Source organism: Corylus avellana, chromosome 8, assembly GCF_965113065.1.
Source record: "Corylus avellana chromosome 8, dhCorAvel1.hap1.2, whole genome shotgun sequence".
Lineage (NCBI taxonomy): Eukaryota > Viridiplantae > Streptophyta > Magnoliopsida > Fagales > Betulaceae > Corylus > Corylus avellana.
Window position 1 is genome coordinate 15,361,725 of NC_142497.1, and position 11,127 is coordinate 15,372,851.

Here is an 11,127-nt window from a genome sequence, read left to right on the forward strand (position 1 = left end):
TTATAACTTCTCCTTGAATCAACCTCTAACTTGATCTAGTGAGCCACTACCCACTTTTTGGCATTACCACTATCACCTCTAGCTTAGCCAATAAATAAATTTTTTTTAAAAAAATTGTAATTCTTATGTGAATGGCTATTTCAATTTGCACAGTCAAAGTGGCTGTGGGGACTTATTTCATCCCGCAATCACAACCTAGTTATAGTATTTTCAGCATGCCTAGTCAAAATAGCTATTGAAAAGGTACAAAATTTTACTTTAACTATTCATTTTTCTATATACTCCAATAGATCTTTTATTTTACTCTCTATTTTCTTTAAATATTTTTTTTGTGGGAGAGAGTAAAAGAAAGATATGAAAAGAGAGAGTAAAAGAAAGAAAGAAAGGAAGAGAGAAAAAAATAAAACAAAGTTTATAGTATGAGCAATGAATATGAGCTTCTGTTCATATTAGAAGGAAAAATTACATAATGACTATATTGCTGGAGAGGAAAAAAGGCTAATAATAGTCAAATTTGACTATTAGGAAAGATTTTCCTATTATGTTGGAAATGCTTTTATTTGGGATTGCGTTATGAATCTTAAAAAATATTTTTAATACCTTAAAAGCTGTATCCTAAAAAAAAAAAAAAAAAAAAAAGTCGATATATTTAGGGTCTGTTTGAGATTGTTTTTGAGAGGCCTAAAAGTACATTTAATTCAAAAGCGGTTAACGGTTACTGCGTTTAGCTGTTAATGCGGTTAGCTTTTTCACCCAAATAAAAATGATTATAATGCACCTTTATCAAAAGCTTAAAAATGAAATTTTTGCTAAAAAAACGTTTTTTAACTAAAAGCTCTACTCAAACACAAACAAAAGTGCATTTTTGCCATGTTAAGACTTTTTGGACTCTTAAAAGCACTTTCAATTTTTTTTTTTTACCAAATATGTATTTTTTTCTTCAAATTGACTTTTTGAGTATTAAACATACTTTTAAATTCCTCAAACGCACACCCAAACAGGTTCTAAGAGTATTTATTTAACATTTTCACTCTAAAAAGACCAAATTGTCCTTAATTTTTTTTTAAAAAAAATAAATACTTTATTTCTAAACGCAATTTCAAACATACTTTACAAAGATAAATTCACTAGGTTAAAAAAAGAAAAAGAAAAAGAAATAGATCGTTTTATAATTTTAGGAATAATTTTATAGATTTTACCAAATATATTTAAAGATAATATTAGTCAAAATTTTCAAATATTTAAATGGCATTACAAGCGGACATATTTATTGTCATATAAAATGTTAAGATTTGGTTCGCTGAGGATTCCTTTCAAACTCTAGAAGAGTATAAATCGTTTCCATAGAGATGGTTTGCTTACTAAATTTTGTGTGTTCCATGAACGTTAACAAAGCCAAATAATATTTGCACCATTTATATATATATATATACTTTTTAGAATTAATTGATGTCAATAATTTGTCTATATTTTATTTTATTTTTTTTATAAATTTAATATATAAACCATTGTCAATATATATATATAAACTATTAAATTTAGAAAAATTTTCAAACTAATTTGAGAGACCATGAGTGACAGATAAAGGAAAGAGAATTGCATTTTTTTAATTTAAAAACCCTTGTTACATCAATTTAAAAATTTTTCTAGGTTCACTATTTTTGACATGTCCATACAAGAGGGGGAAGAAGATTCAAACTAGTAACCTCCGCTTTATAAGGCGTGGTTCTCAGCCGATTGAGCTACCTCCACTTCAAATTAATTTTTCTGGATTCATTTGTTTGACTCTCTAACACTTCTCAAAGTTCACAAATCTAATAATTAAAGTTAATTTATAAGATAATATGTAAAAAAATATAGGCAAAATATTAACATCAATCATTTCTCCTTTTAGTATACTCGTAATATAGTTGGAAACATAATTGTATTATCTTAATAAATAATAATGCCTTATTTTTGGAAAGAAAATTCTCACATTCCCACCTCAAAAAAAAAAAAATAACAGAAATTATTATTTTTATTATTTTTATTACCGGATGTGCGCTGATTAAAGAGAGACCTCACATCAATCCTAATGCAGCCGCCTCCATCTAAACCCTACTCTTCTCCAAAAACCTAATATTCCAATCTCAGACAAACTTACACAGATTCAGCGGAATCAAATCCCCATCCCTTCTCTCTCTCTCTCTCTCTCTCTCTCTCTGCAACTCTTCAACGGACACTGCAATGTCGGCGTTTTCTCAGCTCCCCAAAGAATGAGCTCTCCTTCTTCTTAGCGTTGTCCCGCATTTTCAGTGAACTGTGAACGAAAGAAATGTCAAAGATGCCACGTCTGCGCGCTCTCTCTAGGGTTCTCCTCTGAAGGTCTCCTCCTTTCATGGACTCGCTTGAGATTTAGGGCTTTTTTGAGGTTTGGTTCGGTCTTCACACCCCCACATTTGCTCTCATTGTGTCTGAACTTTGGGTTTTTTTTATCTTATCTTTTATTTTTTTTTTCTTTCCCTTTCTTTCTGTTTGGATAAGTATAAAGAAAGTAGAGGAAAATGTGAAAATTTTATTTTGTAATATTATTATGCTTTTTTTCCTAAAATTTTGTTTTGTATATTATGCTCATTTTTGTGCTAGAAAAGCTGTTCTATTCGACTTATTTTAGGGCAGATGTTATTTAAAAAACGAAAAAAGAAAAACTAAGACTTAAAGAGGGTTCATTTTGCATCCTTTTCCTGCATTTTCTCACTAACCAAACAGCCGCTTTAGGAATTTTTTTAATAATAATAATAATTATTATTATTATTATTTACTGCCCGTTAATTTCCTTTGGTTAGAATAGAATAATAAAAGTTAGTCAACAATGGAAAAACGACGTAGCTGATTTTCCGGAAGGGCACATGAAAATGTGTCGTCATTTTGTGACCTTGTTGCCGGTTTTGGTTTTTGTAGCAAATCAAGAAATATGGGAATATTCTCATATTTTCTTTTTTCCAGAGTCCTTCTGAGGGTAACTTTCCAATTATGAGAGTTTTAGACCCAGAAAAGGATTTTCCAGATTTTGTTACCATAAACCGTCCTATATATGATTTCACTTGGATAAGGTAACTCCATAGTAATCCAATCCACGAGATTAGCTCTTTTTACTTGAGTTGGGTCATTTCCTTATCAGGTCCATTATTTATAGCGAGTAGTTGGTGCATTTTTGGTGTCTTTAATATCAAACTATCTAAGTGTTTCATGTTGGAAGAATATGCGAATGAAATTGAATAACGGTTCTCTTTGTTTGTTGTTCTTTTGCACTATAATATTACAAAAAGGCAGATTACTTATAAAATGAATGGTTCTTCGCTTTTGATCGAGAATCTCAATGGCGGATTTGGGGACTTTGATGATATGATGCAATTTTTTGATTTCCCGTTGGAAGATGTGGAAGGAAATGTGGGAGGTGAAGATTGGATTGCTACATTACAATCGCTTGAACCGCCATCATTGGATGTTTTGACTGATTTATCATCTGGATTTTCTGGTAATATTTGCAACGATGCTACAAAAGTTCCTGAAAATCCCCCAGCTCAGGTGATTTGTTTTTCAAAAAAATAAATTTAATGATGTATCTTATGCCCCAATATGAGCGTTTATATGATATACAATACTTGTTTACCGCTTATGCAAGTGTCTGGGGTTCTTTGCTTGGTATTTTGTTTATTTTATTTAACTTGTAAATATTTTTACTAGCTTTTGTTTTGGTGTAGGAGTACTATAGTTACCCAAGAATTCCCTGCATTAACTTTATTAGAGGGAGTTGCACTCACAGTATTGTTAGATATGCAACTTACCTTTTTTGACATTTAAGCGTATGTCAGTCGAGTATTGAGGAGCTGAGAGAATATGGGAACCTTGAATCATAGATTGAAATGCAAGAACACACTCTATATAGTTCACATTAAGTCCTTGTTTGTTGGGCCTCAGTATTTGTACAAGTGTGGTCTAGGTAATATTTACTCCAGAGGCATATGGCGCAGGACCTTATTCTGTAGACCTTGTTTGTTTTGTTGTTGCTTTAAATCCTTGGGAATTGTTTATATTGAGGTGCATTACCAGTTACTTTCTTCAACACTTCATGCACTTCTACATACAAAAGGCTTAGTTTATACTGTTGGATTTGCATGCCTGCCCCACAATTGTATTTCTGGCTAACTGCTTGCAACTGAGGCTTCTTTCCTGAAAATTAGAGATATGCTTGGCAAGGGAAGCATATATTGTTTCTGGAAGAGTTTCCTACGTTATCAAAAAAAAAAAAAAAAATTTCTGGAAGAGTAGAGGGCCTTCTGAGCATGTTATCTTAGTTTATATGGTTAGCTCAAGATCATAGTTGCTTTTAATACCGAGAGACCGAGGGTTATAGGAAGGAAAGTTCCTTGAAAAGAGAATATATAACATAAAAGACAAATCATGAATTACTTTAGTGTTGCATTCAGGTAGCGTAGTGATTGAATGAAGCTTTAGAAGTATGTTTTATCCATCTGAGAGTCAATAGAGGCAGTGCAATACACATACGGGAGATGCACAGCAGTGTACTGTTTACTCACTACTGAGTGAGGCTTTCTTTTTTATGTATGCAATATATGCACATTTGGCACACAAACGTCAATGGAAGTGAATGAATTTAAAGGATTGCATGATGAACAAATTAAACATGTGGCACACTATGCTTCATATGTTTTGATAAAACAGTTGATTCATTTGAGTTTAGATGTGGTATTGCTTAATTTGCTTCATACAGTTGATAAAACTGCTGATTATTATCTTGGGTGCAAACAATTTTTTGGGGCTACACCTACAACAAAGCTGAGTTTTACCCGATCCGTATGGGAGGTGTGTTGAATGGATCCGGGGTTTGCCCTTCAGGGGTGGGTGCACAAAGTGAGCTTGCCTTGGGAAAAAAAAGAAAAACTGCTGATTAGGAATCTGTATATGTGCCACCATTTTAAATCCCCATGCATTTGCTAGATTGGATAAGATAGATCACTTCTCTTCTTATATTGTTTTCTCTTTTAAATTTAACGAGATAGGATTTTAAACATTTTATCAAGTGTCGTCGTCTTGACAAATGCAACAAACTTCTCTTTCCTATCATCTGATATTTGTTTGGTGATGTGGGCTTCAGTATGGTGAAATTTCTCCGAAAAAAGAGCTGCCAAGCACTGCTGAAGCCATCTCCAGTAGAAGGGTTCCCCATTACAAAGGTTCTGATGGCAAAGGTTTGCGTCTCTTCCAAACCTCCAGTCCAGTTTCTGTTCTTGAAAGCAGCAGCTCTAGCTCAGTTGAAAATCCCACAACTTTTGATCCCAAAATCATCATCCCTGTGAAGCGTGCTAGAAGCAAGCGCAATCGCAATCGCCCGCGCCCACCATATGTTGACCGGCAATTCCTCACTCCTTTCATTTCCTCTGCTCCCAAAATATCCCATCATTGGGATGCTTTTGAATCCGGTTCAGAAACTGATCTCACTGAGAGAGTATCAAATCCTTTGAAAAGAAAACTGAGGAAGAAAAAGAACCTGTCAGTGCTCTCAGGTGCCGCAGAGATGAAGAATGATTCCTGGCCAGAACCAAGTGCAGGTAGAAAATGCAAGCACTGCGCAGTGTCAGAGACCCCCCAATGGAGGGAGGGGCCAGATGGGCCGAAGACCCTTTGCAATGCATGCGGAGTTCGTTACAGGTCTGGCCGCCTCTTTCCAGAGTACCGTCCGGCAGCAAGTCCTACCTTTGTTGCATCCTTACACTCAAACTGTCACAAGAAGGTTATTGAGATGAGAAGCAAGGGCAGTGTCAGAGAAGAAAGAACGGCTGACATGGAAAATTCATCATCGTCCCCAGGAGTATCAAATGGATAGCCATCTATCTATCTATCTATCTGTCAGGTTGTGTTTGAAATGAGAACAGTAGTTCTAGTTGGAAGCTGTCGTGTTCTCTGTTCCTCCTGGCTATCTTATATTTGATTAATTTGTTTTCTGTACATTAACTGAATAAGACGTAGGAGTTCCTTGATTGCCATATGTTTTCCAGTGGGGAAAATTGAAGGCAACAGAGTTTTTGAATCAGGTGGGTTAATTAGCTGTTGTCTATCGAGATAAGAGACTTAAAGTAGGACTACCAAGCACTGCACTTGTACTATAATGTTATCGTGTCCTATACCAGTGTTAAATAGCTCAAAAGAGCATAGGATTTTAATGTCTTTTTCCTGAAGTAATACTTGAAATCTAACTCCCTGTTTGGATTTCCATAACTTAAGACAATTCCCTAACCATTGTTTTGGTGTTTTGTTCAATCCAACCCATAAGTGAATCGCTTTTGTAGTAGTTATGGCAAATAGAAGATATCTGTTTGAGAAATGTTTGGTTTTTATTTTTCTTGTATATTTCCGTACAAGAGACTGACAAATTCACTGTTGAATGTACAAATTTACTATTGAATGAGCGGGATCATACAGATTAAATGGATGTATAACACTTTTTTATTTGTTTTTGTTTTGAGTTATGACGATTTCGGTTTCTTTGGTTGTGTTAGGCAATGTTGAACTTGTCACTGTCTCTTCAAGCTACTAAAAAAAATTTCCTGGTCCGAGAATAAAAGCTCGCTAATGGGCTGGGAATTTTTGCGAGCCGGCCCATGGCCTATATTGCATAGAATGACATTATACGGCTCTAGTTAGGTTAGATGTGGACTTCTAAATGAGTTTGACTGGGCTTAACTTAAAGGCCTTTAGTGCCCGAGCTTGTGGTGGCGGACTCAACATCCTGAAGGTCGGTAAAGACTACGTTCTGATTATTGTTTACTTTCTTTAAATAATTAATATTATTCGGGATAACTTTGAGTAATTGACAAGTTAATACCAACTATAATTATAGAGAAATGATTAGTGTCAATAATTTGCTTATATATATATATATATATATATATATATATATATTTTCATATTTTCTCACAAATTTAATAGATCAATCAATAAATTTGTGGGATCCACATACCCCACAAATCTAATAGTTGATTTATAAGATAAGATGAAAAAAAATGAAAAAATATTGACACCTCTTATTCTCATAATTATATTATATATATTTTGTTCCATGTTGATTAGAATGATTAGAAGTCTGTTTGAAATTGCGTTTGAGAAATATAACTTTTAAGTCAAAAAACGATTTTTGGCCATTTTTAGATTTAAACAAAAAAAAAAAAAAAAAAAAGATTTTTTTGCCAAATATGATAGCTTTTGTTTAAGCTCCCTAAGAACCCTAACTCAATCCTAAACTGGCCCTAAATTATTTCACAATAGTGAGTAAACGAATACGCTTAACCTACTCGTTTCATTTCGATTATATATATATATATATATATATATATATATATATATATATATATATACCATCGTTTCAAGTGGTTATAATTTTATCCAGTGCAGTTTTCTTAAAGTATTTTTAATATTTTTAATTTTAAAAATTGGTTTCATCATAATACGATCTTGACTATCTGATTTATAATCGAATAGACAAAATTTAAGGGGGAAAAAAAACTTTTCGATGGTACGAACTTATTTTATCATGTAACTAAGAGTTAGAAAAAAATGATTTTATGTTTATATATATGTTGAATAGGACCATCTCCACTTCAAGCAAAAGTAATTTCATGTTAGGATATTATTTTGGTGTATTTAATGGTGTACATAATGACACGTAGTGAATATGTTGCCATGTCATTTAAAATTTTTAAATTGTGTAATATCATGTCTTGACCATAAAATAATTATCTCTATTTCAAATGAAATGAAGATGATTGATGATTCTTATTTTTAATATGTATGTGCATATTTATTGATATTTATGGCACCAATATTTTCCCTTCTAAAAATGGATTTGGGTTCCCTCTCGTGGAAGGTGAACAAGAGATCTATATTTGAAATGGATAGTGAGGTTTGAATTCACAAAGCCTCGTCGGCCTTCTAACTAGGGCTAATTGAAAGTTTGAATGGCATTTGCAAAAAAAAAAATTCCTTGAATGAGTTGGGAGCACATGAGGGTTTCTAAGGCGGATGGGGGGGGTTGGGTTTTAGGGATTTGGTATCTTTTAATAAGGCTTTGTTGGCAAAGCAATTATGGAGGCTATTGCAAAACCCAGATTCTTTGGCTGCACGTATAATTGGAGCAAAATACTATCCTTCAAGGACGGTTTTGGAGGCAAAATTGGGGAATCGGCCCTCATTCGCTTGGAGAAGCATGATGGCAGCCCAATCGACTCTTAAACAGGGGCTCATATGGAGAGTGGGTAATGGAAGGGATATCAAGGTGTGGGGTGATCAATGGATACTAACCCCGATTTCATTTATGATCCAGTCTCCAAGGTCTGTGTTGGGGGAGGATACAAGGGTGGCAGATCTTATTGATCAATATATCAAAGGCTGGAATACACGACTCATAAATACCATATTTCTTGCAGATGAGGCAAAGGTAGTTCAAAGGATTCCATTAAGCCCAATTTTGGTGCCTGACAAATTAATATGGAGGTGCACTCCAAATGGGGTTTTCTCTGTAAGGAGTGCATACCATCTGGATATGGAGTGTAATGCTAGAAAGGGGGGTGAGGCCTCTGGAAAATCTAACAAGAAAGATGTCTGGAAAATATGTTGGCAACTGCAGGTACCAAATATGGTTAAAATGCTTCTTTGGTGAGCATTAAATAATCTTCTATCGACAAGATCAAATCTCAGGCGTAGAGGAGTGGTACAAGATATCAGGTGTCCTCTTTGTGGCTTGGAGGAAGAAAACGTGGCCCATGTGTTATGGAATTGTCCTGTAGCAAGTGATGTTTGGGGATGTGGATCGATCAAATTTTAGAAGAGATGCTGTGGTAAAACAAAATTTTTTTAGCATCTTTGAAGACATAATTAAAAGATATGATCGGTCAGAAAGGGAACTTTTTGCGGTGACTGCAAGGCATCTATGGCTGTGTAGAAATGGTGTGTTGCATGGAGAACCGTTCGTCCACCCAAACCAGATTTTGTGGGAGGTAGGCAACGCTATAGAAGATTTCCAAAGGGTGAATACGGCAGATATGGAAGAGACGAGGCAAACCAAGCACGAGGACACTGTTTTGTGGCGACCACCTCTGGCAAACTCAGTCAAAATAAACTGGGATGCAGCGGTGGATCATCGAAATGGAAGAATCGGGTTGGGTTGTGTTGTCCGAGATTCAGGAGGGTCTTTCTTTGCAGGGCGAAGTACCACAAAGATGTTTTATGTAGACTCCACCACTGCTGAAGCACTTGCTGCTATCCATGCTGTATTCTTCGGTGAAGAGCGGAATTATCGACATATTATTTTTGAAGGAGATGCGATGCAGGTTGTCCAAGCTGTTAACGATCCAAGCCCACGTCAGAACAACTATGGGCATATTGTGGAGGGCATCCAGGCAGAATTATAAACTCTAGAGAAGGGATCTTTCAATTATGTAGCTAGGGAGGCAAATAATGATGCTCATGTACTTGCTAAATTAGCTACAACCCATGTCATAGATTCAACATGGGTGGAGGAGACTCCACCCGGAATCTGTGGTATTGTCAGGAGGGAAGAATTTTTTCCTCCTCTGTGATCTTTTATTGATCTTTTATCGGAATGAAGTATCCATTTTCAAAACAAAAAAATAGTCCTTTCACAAAAAATTTCTCACTGTAAAGGTTTTCTTTCGCAAGAGAGTTTGATAGGCTTGTGAAGGAGTATCGGTTAAGGCTCTACATCATAAGGCACTACGTTAACTTGCTCATATGTTAACTTAGCCAACTATCTCTAGTTGCTCGACCAGGTTGATACCCTAGGTGGCGCACAACTATTTATGTCTCAAGAATAATCCTGTAACATGCTAATTCTATATTGGGAAGATGATTAGCTCTTAGAGAATAAGTATGGTTTATAAAGACATTTATGGGTGTTAAATCCCGCATTGCTTTCTTATTATGGAGACTAGGCTTTGTAAGTGATTGTAGGGAAACTCCAAATTGACTAATCTTTTTGGTGATAGCATAGACATGGCTAGCACTTTTCTCTTAATCATTACAAATGATATAAAAGTCAACTAATAATGTCATATGGTACCTATCAGCACCACATGACATTTGTGACGATTCAGAAAAATGCACTAGCTCTACACTATTACTCCAAAATGACTCGTTAATTTACATATTTTCAAAATCATTTGTAAAGCTCAGTTTCACCTAATAAGTAAACAATGTAGGACTTAGCACCCATGAATGTCTTTATAAACACTCACTATATGTGGGCTACTCATCTTCTTAATATGGGAACTGTGTGTTATAAAGTTCCCCATTAAACCCATGATGTCCTCGCCAAGGCCACAACGTACGGTACCAATAATTCCACATGCCGTTACAACATTAGGTGACTCTAATACCATTTGTAATAATTCAAGGAAAAAACACTAGCTACATCTGCGCTATCACCCCAAAAGGAATAGTCAATTTAGAGTTTTCGTAAAATCACTTAAAAATATTAGTTTCACTTAATAAGTAACCAATGTGGGACTTAGCACCCATGAGTCTCTTTATATACTATCTACTCTATATAGGTCACTTATCTTTCCAATATGGGACCAGGGTGTTATAGATCTCATCCGTGGGTGAGTGCACCAGTCACAATAGCCCTCAGATCTAGAATAAATATCACTAATCTCAAAACTTAGCCATTGAGTCAAGTTCGTATAGGCTGGGATGCACATGTCTCAAACCTTTACCATTTTTTCCATGGTGGCATGCCATGCAACTATTATTAATTTTTGGTTCTGATATGATTAGGGTATTGGGTGACACAATTTATCTTGTACAAATTGATGATACATAGGGTGATCACACTATACCAAGTGTCATCATCCCCACACCTAATTATTCTTACATGAAGGTAATAACTTTCATATTGAGGTTATCTGATAAGAGGGCACAACTCTTGGTCAAGAGTTGTGATTGAGACTCTATAAATAGAGTCCCATGAGAACACATTTCTGTTACAATTCATTATTACGTTAGTCTCTCAAATTCTCTTAGTCCTCCATTGGATTTCCACCCTAACGGGAG

General features: G+C 35.1%; 1 protein-coding gene across 4 annotated transcripts; it reads left to right on the forward strand.

Moving 5' to 3' along the window:
- Positions 1-2,071: 2,071 nt before the first annotated feature.
- GATA11 (GATA transcription factor 11) lies at positions 2,072-6,272 on the forward strand. Of its 4 annotated transcripts, none has more exons than XM_059574412.2 (3): positions 2,072-2,410; positions 3,309-3,567; positions 5,159-6,272. In XM_059574412.2, exons 2-3 carry the CDS (start codon positions 3,325-3,327, stop codon positions 5,885-5,887), a joined length of 972 nt encoding a protein of 323 aa, XP_059430395.2. In that variant the 5' UTR covers positions 2,072-2,410; positions 3,309-3,324; the 3' UTR covers positions 5,888-6,272. The 4 variants fall into 4 exon arrangements, with proteins under 4 accessions (XP_059430395.2, XP_059430396.2, XP_059430397.2 ...); XM_059574413.2 differs by having other exon boundaries at positions 3,313-3,567; XM_059574414.2 differs by having other exon boundaries at positions 2,072-2,364.
- Positions 6,273-11,127: the final 4,855 nt, after the last annotated feature.